Source organism: Adiantum capillus-veneris, chromosome 11 (assembly GCF_014529385.1).
Source record: "Adiantum capillus-veneris isolate H3 chromosome 11, ASM1452938v2, whole genome shotgun sequence".
NCBI classification, from domain to species: Eukaryota; Viridiplantae; Streptophyta; class Polypodiopsida; order Polypodiales; family Pteridaceae; genus Adiantum; species Adiantum capillus-veneris.
In genome coordinates, this window is record NC_140941.1 from 98516136 (window position 1) to 98526178 (window position 10043).

The window sequence follows — 10043 nt, forward strand, 5'->3', positions numbered from 1 at the left end:
TAGTCCCCCTCTTGTTGAGAGAGCCCGCCTAGAGGTTAGTCAGAAATCTCCTCTCAAGGTTTCTGGCTTCACTCCTGGTATGGACTCTCTCATCACGAAGGAGTGCCTTGATGTGATGTTTATCGTTCAACAAGCTTCTTTTAGTAGGAAATTTCTTGTGTCTCCTCTCTCAGGATGTGATATGATTTGGGGCATAAGATGGTTTCGTGAACTCAACCCTCTCATTGATTGGGAGGCTAACACTCTCACTTTACATGCCAAAACTGATTCCCCCCTCATCATTCGTGCTGAGGAGGGCTTGCATTCTTGTCTCTCATCTCTCATGTGCAGGTAAAGTGTGAATTACGACGAGGAGCACAAGCGGCATTCATCTATGTTGCTCCAGTTTCCCAGAGCATTCAGGCTCCAGCTAAGTATTCAGATTTGTTTACCAAGTTTAAGTATCTCTTTTTGCAGGATGATCTTCCACCCCGTCTCCCACCCGAGCGGCCGGAGGACCATCGCATCGAGCTTATGGAAGGGGCACAGCCTGTCAGAAAGACTCCCTACCGTTTGAACAAGACACAAGAGGAAGAGTTAGAGCGACAACTCACGGAGTTGGTGGCTAGAGGATTCATACGCCCTAGTGTAAGTCCTTTTGCTGCTCCTATTCTGTTTGTTCGCAAGAAGGATGGTTCGTCTCGTTTGTGTGTTGATTACAGGGCATTAAACAAGATGACCGCCAAGAACAAGTTTTCGATGCCTCGCATTGAGTATATCCTCGATAGGCTCAATGGGGCAAAGGTTTTCAGCAAGGTCGATCTCAAAAGTGGATACCATCAGGTACGGGTATTCAAAGGCGACATTTTCAAGACCGCCTTTCGCACCGAGCGAGGGCAATGGAAGTGTATTGTTATTTTTTTTGGATTGACAGGTGCTGTGGGTACATTCAATTGTCTAATGGTAGGTCGTTTCGGCGATATGGTCGGTGTATGTGTGTTCATCTTTTTAGATGATATTCTCATTTTTTTTGGATCGTGGGAACAACATGAAAGAGATATTGAAAGGGTACTAACTCGTTTGGATGAGTGTCAGTTGTACATTGCAGCTAAGAAGTCTGAATTTTTTCTTACTGAAGTCACTTATCTGGGTTATATCATTTCTGCAAAAGCCGTCAAGCTAGATCCCGCGAAGGTGGAACAGGTTCGTAATTGGGATTTGCCCAAAACTGCATATGGTGTGCGTTCTTTTCTTGGTTTATGTCAAGCATATAGTTCGCATATAGAGAATTTTGCATGCATTGTTGCACCTATGATTGATGTTTTGAAAGGGGTAAAGACTCGCTGTCAGCGCGTAGACTTGCCCGAGGCAGCCATTGAGGCTTTCGCAGCTCTCAAGGTTGCGGTGACAGAAGCGCTGTGTCTTATCCTTGCCTCTTGGGATGATCTCTTTGAGGTATGGATGGATGCGAGCAATGTCGCCATAGGCGCTGTGCTTTAGCAGCATGGTCGTCCAGTAGCTTTCCTTAGTCGGAAGCTCAATGGTACGGAAAAGAATTATTCAGTTTATGATAAAGAACTTTTGTCTGTCATTCACTCTCTTAAGCATTGGAAGCATTTTCTTTATGGTCGAGAGTTTACAGTGTGCACAGATCATCAAGCCCTCAAGTGGCTCCAGTCTATGCCTAGTGCACATTGGAGTGATCGCCAAGGGCGGTGGTCATAATTTTTTGAGCAATTTGGAGGTTTGATTGAATATTCGCCTGGAAAAGCTAACCCTGTTGCAGACTCGTTGAGTCGCAAAGGACAGATTTTGGCTCTTGAGTCAAGAACCACATTTTCTATTCAGGGTGAGTCTTTTGACAGCATGAAGAATTAGTATGCAGATTCCGAGTTTGGTAAGTATTGGTTGCAGGCTCTTGCTTCCCAAGGGCCCAACAACTATCTCATTCGTGATAGATTGTTGTTTTTTCGTCAGTGTTCAGCTGTGTTGTCCTCTCTCAGGCCAACCATATTGCATGATGCACATGATTCTCTCACGGGTGGGCATAGGGGAATGAACACCAAAATTGAAAAAATTGAACGATTTTTTTATTGGCCTAAAATGCGAAAAGATGTGTTTCGTTATGTCACACAGTGCACTATATGTCAAAAAGTAAAAGCTCCTCGGGGTAAGCAGCAAGGCCTCTTGTTTCCGCTGCCTATTCCCGATGGACCTTTTTAGGATATTTCTATGGATTTTGTGACTAACTTACCACCAAGTTTGCATCAAGGAACACTCAATATTTAACAATTGTTGATCGTTTCAACAAATTTTGCATGTTGATTCCTTGTAAAGCCACAATTACTGCACAAGATGTAGCATGATTGTTCATTAAGCATTGGTACCCCCTCTGTGGTTTACCAAAGTCAATTGTTTCAGATAGGGATGTTAAGTTCACGTCCAATTTTCGGCGCGCACTCTTTGAAAATTTTGGCACTAAGTTGAATTTTTCATCGGCTTTTCATCCACAGTCAGATGGTCAAACAAAAATTTACAATCAGTTGTCTTTTGATGTTTTAAAATCATATGTGCATGATCAGCAGTCTCAGTGGGAGCTCTATCTTCCTTTGGTACATGCTATTTTGAATGACTCCTTTTCTTCTGCTATTGGTCGAACTCCGTATGAGGCAGCTTTTGGCCGTCCGTTCCAGTCACTTTTGACTTGCTCGGTCAGTCAAATGCCTGATGCCAATGCTGAAAGTCAGTCATTGGATGAGATTTCTGAGAGTGTGAAGCTTCGGCTAAGCAAGGCTCAGGAATCTTATTCACGGGAGACTAACAAGCATCGTCAGGAGGTCTCGATCAAGGAAGGAGATTTGGGTATATCTAAGAATCATCAAGCAACGTCTTAAGCAAGTTGGAAAGAAGTGTCCAAAGTTGTCTTTTCGTATGTATGGTCCTTTTCCAATCATTAAAAAGATAAATGATGTTTAAATGAAATTGCAGTTGCCTAACTCATAGTCAATGCACAACGTTTTCCATGTTTCTTGGTTGAAAGTGTTTCAGGGAACACCTCCAAAGGACATTTCGGAAGAAGAATATTAGCGGATTTTTCCAGTGCATTTAGCCTATTTTTTCTATTTTTGACATTTTTCACTTATTAATTTAAGTGACTTTCCAACAAAAGTAGGTAGAGCAATTTGGGTAAGAAAATATATAAGCAAACCAAAGCTAGCACTCTTAGCACTCTTTGGCAGATGAGCAAGGAGCACAACAGGCCTCATGCAACAGGTACTCCCCTCTCTCAGTAGTCATCTCCAAGTTCCCTTGGCGATCCCATCAACCCTTCAACCTAGCGTTTTTGCTCATCGCCAACACCCCCAACCTGCCTGGCGTTTTCAGCTTTGGTTGGACCACGACAGTACCAAGCCACTAGCGTTTTCGTTTATCGCCATCAAGGCTGCAAGCAACTAGCGTTTTCAGCCTTCATTTGCAGCAGAGATACCAGCGTTTTCAGTCTCAAGTACAGCAGCAAATTCAGCCTTAAACATCTGCAGATACACTCCATTTTCAGCCTCCCAAAAACGCAGCAAACCAGCGTTTTTCAGCAGTCCGAATCAGCCCCGAAATTCAGCAGATAGTGTTTTGTGGATAGCAGTTAGAAGGTTGCAGATTTCAGCCCTTAGGTCATCGTCGCCGTCCCCGTCATGGTCACAGACATAGTCCCAAGTTGCATCAGTTTTCCATGCATCATCATTGTACCAATTTGTGCAATCAATAGTAGACCACTCTCGCCGACGAGAGTGGGGCCTTCGGAGGAGGGTTTTACAACGTCTCTGGTGTTGTATCTCTCTTCTCTCTTTCTCTCAGTCTCATACACTTGCACGCACAATATCCACTCACTTTGTTCGTGATCACAACACTTTCCATAAAAAACTGAAGGCTCTCCCTTCCATAAGAACTAAAAGGAACCTTGAGCAAATATGGATCACTCATCTTGAGAAAATACAAACATTCATTCCGCTGCACCTTACGGAGAGCAAATTTTTTCTCCGGGACCTTAAGGTTGTGAGCCTCTCACCCTCGCCGCTACCCTCTCCCCCCCTTCCTAGAGTTGCATGGAAGCAGAAGAACTATGGAATACACACAACCCAGCATGATGTAACCCGAAACCTTCTCTTCTAAATAAATAAGTAAAGCAAGAGCAGGAGATGTGTGTCGAGGCATACCGGCTGCAATTTTGGAGTATGCTTCTCCATCAAGAGGTGGCTCTTTGCGTGGACAGGTTGCGCCTTTTACCATGAAGAGTCGCACCCCCCTTGCGGTATCCGGCCCTAGCATGTGCACCTGGCATGTCTCTTCACCCGGCACCCCACGTGCTATAGCCCACGCTGACACCTTTTCGGCAAATTATTCTACACAAGGCAACGCAACAACGGAGCTTTTGTATCGTCCAGCGTTGGAGTTTTTAAGTGGCCACCCAATAATTGCAAGTGGGCACCCTTTTGGTACATAAAATAAAAAACTCCACACAAGCTAGCGTAATGAGGAACCAGCTTGAAAAATTGTTGCCGAATGCTCTTTTGCAAACTTCCAGCGCTGCAAATTTTGGCCGTCACGTGGTGCATACTATGGCTGACGACGGATTGCCTGCACTTCATCTCTATATCTCATACATAGACGAGGTCCCTGAAGAAATCTTGTTGGAAAATTCTCCTCCTGTTCATGAAGTGATCGTCATTCTAGATACCCCGGAACCGGAACCCGCACACGAACCAGAAGTGATTATCAATCGGGATTCCCCATCTCCAGAACCTGCACCTCTTCCATAAGAGATACCGGTTTCCGAACCCGTGTCGGCGCCCGCACCTGCTCCTGTTCGTGCATTACAGCCAGCAGTTTTACTGCATAATTATTTGGTGTATGTTACCTATCGCCACGCCTCTCGATTACAGGTCTGGGTGGTGTGACACATATTTGTTATGTGCGAACCTCTTCATTTGCCACATTTCGAGCACATTCTGTGACGATACCCTTACTTGGCCTATTCTCTGACAGAGTGCCGAGTGGATACAGTGAACGATATCATCTCACAGCGGCCTCTAGTTCAGGTTCATAGCGAGTTGCACCTTTGACCCCAGACGACACACCTCCTATCAACGAGGTGGAAGATACAGAGGATTCACCGTTCGGACCTTGGAGCAGATTTCTTGGAGGAGTTCGACGCAGCATCAGGAGCAGCTTCGTCTTTTTACGGCAACCACACCTCTACAGCCTCTCCGGGATATTCCCTCTGAGCTGTCAGAATGTCAGAGGCGAACAATGCTCTTGTTCCACCCGACGATCTGATAGCTATCCTCAAAGAGCAGATGTCCGTCCTCCAGGAGGCCCTTTCCATCGATCTTGCATCGATGGCATCCTGTTTGGATGTCTTACATGCATTTTCTTCTTCAAGGACGCAACCAGCTACACACCTTTTTAAAATAATAAACACAGCACAGGAAAAGAAAATTAATGCAAAGTTGCTCGAGCCATACAACGGTCGCCACGATAAGCGCGTGCTGGACCATTGGCTTTTCAAGATGGATGTTTATTTCGCAAACACCAATCTCATTGAAAGTAAGAAGGTTGCTTTGGCAAGTTCCCTGCTAAAGGATACTGCATTCCTTTGGTGGAGGCGACGAGTTAAAGACGGAAAGATCACCGCTACATGGGACAAATTCCGACGCGTCCTTTGCAAGGCTTTTGAGCTTGCAAATACAGATTTTCACGCCCGGTCTTCTCTCCGCCACCTGAGCCAAATTGGTTCCTTGGCCGCGTACATCTCGGAATTTCAGAAACTAACCCTTGAGATAGAGCTCTCAGCCCCTCCGACAAACTCCATAGTTTTGTTGACGGACTTGAGCCTTCCGTGCGAGATGATGATCATAAATTTAACCCTGCCACACTGGATGCTGCAATCGGGTATGTCGAGTGTCTCGGCGATAATCGGCGCCCATTCAGAAGTTTCCTTCCTGGCGATCGAGCTTCCAATTCTGCAGGCTCTTCACAACGTAATCATCAAGAACAAGGTGGTCAAAGCCAACATTCTTTCTCAGGACGTCAATCTTCGAGACAATACTCTGCTGGACAAAATTCTTTTCGACCCCAATCTTCTGGACAAGCAGCCACTTCTAGAGCCTCATCTTTTGCAAATAATCAGAATCGACGACACAATCGTCCCAATCATAAAAGGAATGGTCGTCGTGATTTTCGACAGGATACTTCTTCTGGGCAGCAAGCCTCTTCATCGGCTCCTTCAACCTCCCACTCCAACCGTCCAAGATTATGCACAATTTGCAATGGACAGCACAGGTGATATGAATGACCCAAGAAGCCAAATTCTTCAAATCCTCGCCACAATTTTCACATGGAGACCACAATTTCAGAACCTATCCATAACCAACCTCTTGTCCCAGACAAAGGCAAGCAAGCAGCATGCTGTGTTCAAGTTTCTAAGATGGTGAGTGCCTTAATGTTAAATGCTCGAAATCATGTTGCTGCTCCAGTGGACCTTTCAAATCAAGTTCTTAGCCTCCTTGGCTTTGTTGGCAAGCAGCCAATCAATGTTCTTGTGGATAGTGGATGTTCTACTAATTTCGTCATCACATCCTTGATTACTTAACTTCGCCTTCAAACACAACCTAGTGAGATGGCTTACCAAGTAGAACTTGCTGATGGTTCCTTTCTCGAGTGCAACAAGAGGATTGAAAAGCTGGATTTGCAGATTCAGGATTACTAGGATCAGCTTGGTTTTTCAGTTATGCCCTTGTCACATTACGACTTGATCCTTGGCCAATCTTGGTTATTTCAGTTTTATCCAATAATCAGTTTCAGAGATCACTCAATTCGGCTCTTTCATAAGCAACAGGAAATGGAGCTTCATGGTCTTTTCAATACCAAACCCATTATATTGGTCTCTGCTTTACAAGTCAAACGGCTGGTTCAAAAACGTGATTGTGCTATTGCCTTAATCATGTTGCGAGATGTCAAACCCGGTGCAGAAGAAGAAGAAGCTAAATCCTCGTCAAACATTGCTTATTTGCAACAACCCTTCTTTCAACCCTATTTGGACTTGTTTCCCGACGAGCTACCAACAACATTGCCTACTCGGCGTCCTGTGGATCATCCCATAGATTTGATCCCCGACCAACCTCCACCAATTCGAGCCCCTTATCGAGTTTCATACTCAGAATCTCAAGAGATACAGCTGCAGCTAGAAGATTTGCACACAAAGAAGGATTTGCGTAGCAATTGATGACGTGGCAGATGTACGGAATTCCGCAAAATGCGCTGGCAGCTTTTGGGCATTGCTTTTGGACCAGATGCTTTGAAGTTTGAAGGCTTTTCATGTGAACTGCTTTTCATAGGCCAAGGGCATTTAAATATGTGCAAAGGGCTCATTCTTTGGCGAGAAGGTGCAGAGTCTGGAGTACCGGCTTGTACTGTGTTGATGCAATATAAAGAAATACCGAAAGGGCCGCCAAGTTTGGGGTGGAATTCCGCCACTCCGTGCGCGTGTTGTCTCTCTTTCAGTTCAATTGTTATTGAAGTGCTAAGAGTCTTTTCAGTCTGTTCTTTTCTATTGGCACGTGGTGCCTGTCTTGTGACAAATGTTTTGTTTTATCTAGTTTTGTTTCATAGTAAATGAAGCGATTTAGTTTTTTTTCTTTGCTTTTCTTGTGTCCTTGCTTTTGTAGTTTTATGAGTGCTTTATCCCCTCTTATAATTTGTTTCTGAACTTATGAAGGTATATAGATTAAATAAAGTAGGACCAACACACACACACACTCCAACTCACTTGCATAGAAGATGATGACGTGGCAGTTGTACGGACGCCCACGATTTGCATTGGCAATGCCACCTGGTAACCTGTATGGATTTTCGAATTTTGCGCTGACATTGCTGACGTGGCAACAATACGAATTTATGTGTTTGGCACTGACTGTGTTGACGTGGCACCTTTACGGATTTTTGTAATTTGCCCTGGCAGGTTTTTACACCAGCTTTTGGCCATATGCTTTTAGAGTTTGATGCTTTTCATGTAATTGCTTTTCATAGGCCAAGGCCCTTTAAATATGTGCAGAGGGCTTAGTCTCTGGCACTTTTCTGGTAAGGTGCAAAGTGCGAGTACCGGCATTGTACGGAGTTCCAACAATATAAAGAAGTACTGAAAGGGGCGCCAAGATTGGGGCCAGTGCTCTCTCGTGGTGGAACTCCGCCATTCTCCGGCTCATGTGTCGTGCATCTCTTTCAGTTTAGTTGTTATTTGAAGTGCTTAAAGTTGTTCAGTTTGTTCCTTTCCGTTGGCACGTGGTGCCGGTTCCGTTACAGTGGTATGAGAGCTCCATACGTGTGCTTTTTTGAAAGCATACCGGTCCTACCAAAGAGCAGACATAGCAAGGTGGCGCTTCCAAAGTTTACTGAAATTTTATTAAAGTATCTTCGTGTCCCGACCCCAGACTTATTAGCCACTCCCACCCTTACTACATCACGCATCGGGCGCCCCGGTCTTCATCGCCCTGTCTTACAGGGCATAAGGCATGGTGAATCAATCAGAAGAATCAAAGATCACTCGAGCCACCGTTTTTTTCCTCAGAGGTAGTGCCATGTAGTGGTGGATGTCTATAGCTACCAAGTTGTACACTCCAAGGACTTGGCAAGCTTTCAAGAAATTTTTTTGCCCGAAGTTATATGCCTTCAGACATCTTTCTTCGGAGTGCAGCCTTTGGCAGAGTGGGGTATTCTAAAATGCTTGCCACGGAAAAATGGGGGATGTCACAAACTGTTGACGTGTCAAGCCACTGAAGAATGGAGCCAACATGCAGATCCCGGCTGAGGAACCTAAACCCTAAGAACCACGTTGTCCCTTAATTTAGGTATGCTGAATGGGCAACAGGTTGTCCTTTTATTTCGTGGACGTAGTTCTCTTTGAGCTTGCTATGGTTTATTTTTTATTCTTTCTCAGTTTGGAGCACAGAAATAATGATCTTTTCTTGTTTGGATACCAGGTAAATACCCAAAGCGCCATCCTTACTTGTGAGACGTGTGGTGAAGATTTTGACTCACGGTAAGCTTCGTAAGGTTTTGAGAGGACATCACGTGTCTTTCATATTTTTTGTATGTGTATGGGTAGAGCCTCTTTACATATAAAAGTAGTGCTTTTTCACTTGCAGTTCCATTAATCACAGGTGGCATTTGGTGCTTCGTTTTTTGTTTGCAGGAACCAGCTGTTTAAGCATATAAGTGCCACCAAACATGCAATTTTGAAGGGAAAATGAAATGTAGATTGACATGAGATCATCTTAATGGATGGATCTCCTGACGATGCTTGATGTGGCCTTTGAATGCGCTTGTGCTAAAAAAAGCAACACGCAAGCCATAAGGGTCTATTTTGTGAGATTATATCACCCTTTTTGGTGCATTTGCGGAGGGTGGAGAGGCCATTTTGTAAGACCTGGTTACCTTTTAGGTTCCGGCAAATTTTGAACCACAAAATCTGTTTGTTCAAACAGTGCACCAACGGGATCATACTTGTAACTATATATGAGAAGCTACAGGCTGCAGTGCGATTTTGAACTGCTACTCATGATATGAAAATTCTTGGGTAGCTTTGTACAAACCTAAAATGTCTCCAGAGGTATCAGAGTCTATGGAGAAAAGATGTGGATGTGAACTCCCTACAGGTTGTTCACTTGTTTGATTCATGAGTTTAAAAGCAGGTACTTCGTATTTTTACTACTTGTATGTTAAAAAAAACTATTTTCAATTTATGTATCTGAATTTTCTCTATTGTTTCAAGACCCCGCCTTTCATTCTTTGTAGTTTTAAGTCCTTATATCCATAGCTGGTGAGTGTAGAGAGAGGCACTTGCTGCACACTCAACTTTACTCCCTATAATTTTGCAATGCATAGGCTTATCTTATAGATAGCCACATCTTCTCTTTATGTATGTTGTTCATGCGGCACTATGCTTCTCCACATATCAAGTCGACATTCATACCACTCATAGCTTTATGCACACTTTGGAGTTCATTCTCACA

At 44.2% G+C, this 10043-nt stretch overlaps 1 protein-coding gene across 2 annotated transcripts in view; it reads left to right on the forward strand.

Moving 5' to 3' along the window:
• Positions 1 to 9818, forward strand: part of LOC147447715 (uncharacterized) — a 46691-nt gene extending 36873 nt beyond the window's left edge. The window contains exons 2-4 of one of the 2 annotated variants that reach the window (XM_086523429.1): positions 457 to 1182; positions 9012 to 9070; positions 9224 to 9818. In XM_086523429.1, the coding sequence (XP_086379555.1) occupies positions 457 to 1182; positions 9012 to 9070; positions 9224 to 9281 (843 nt within the window). In that variant the 3' untranslated portion in view covers positions 9282 to 9818. The remainder of the gene's footprint in view (positions 1 to 456; positions 1183 to 9011; positions 9071 to 9223) is intronic. The other variant, XM_086523430.1, reaches the window with a different exon arrangement.
• Positions 9819 to 10043: the final 225 nt, after the last annotated feature.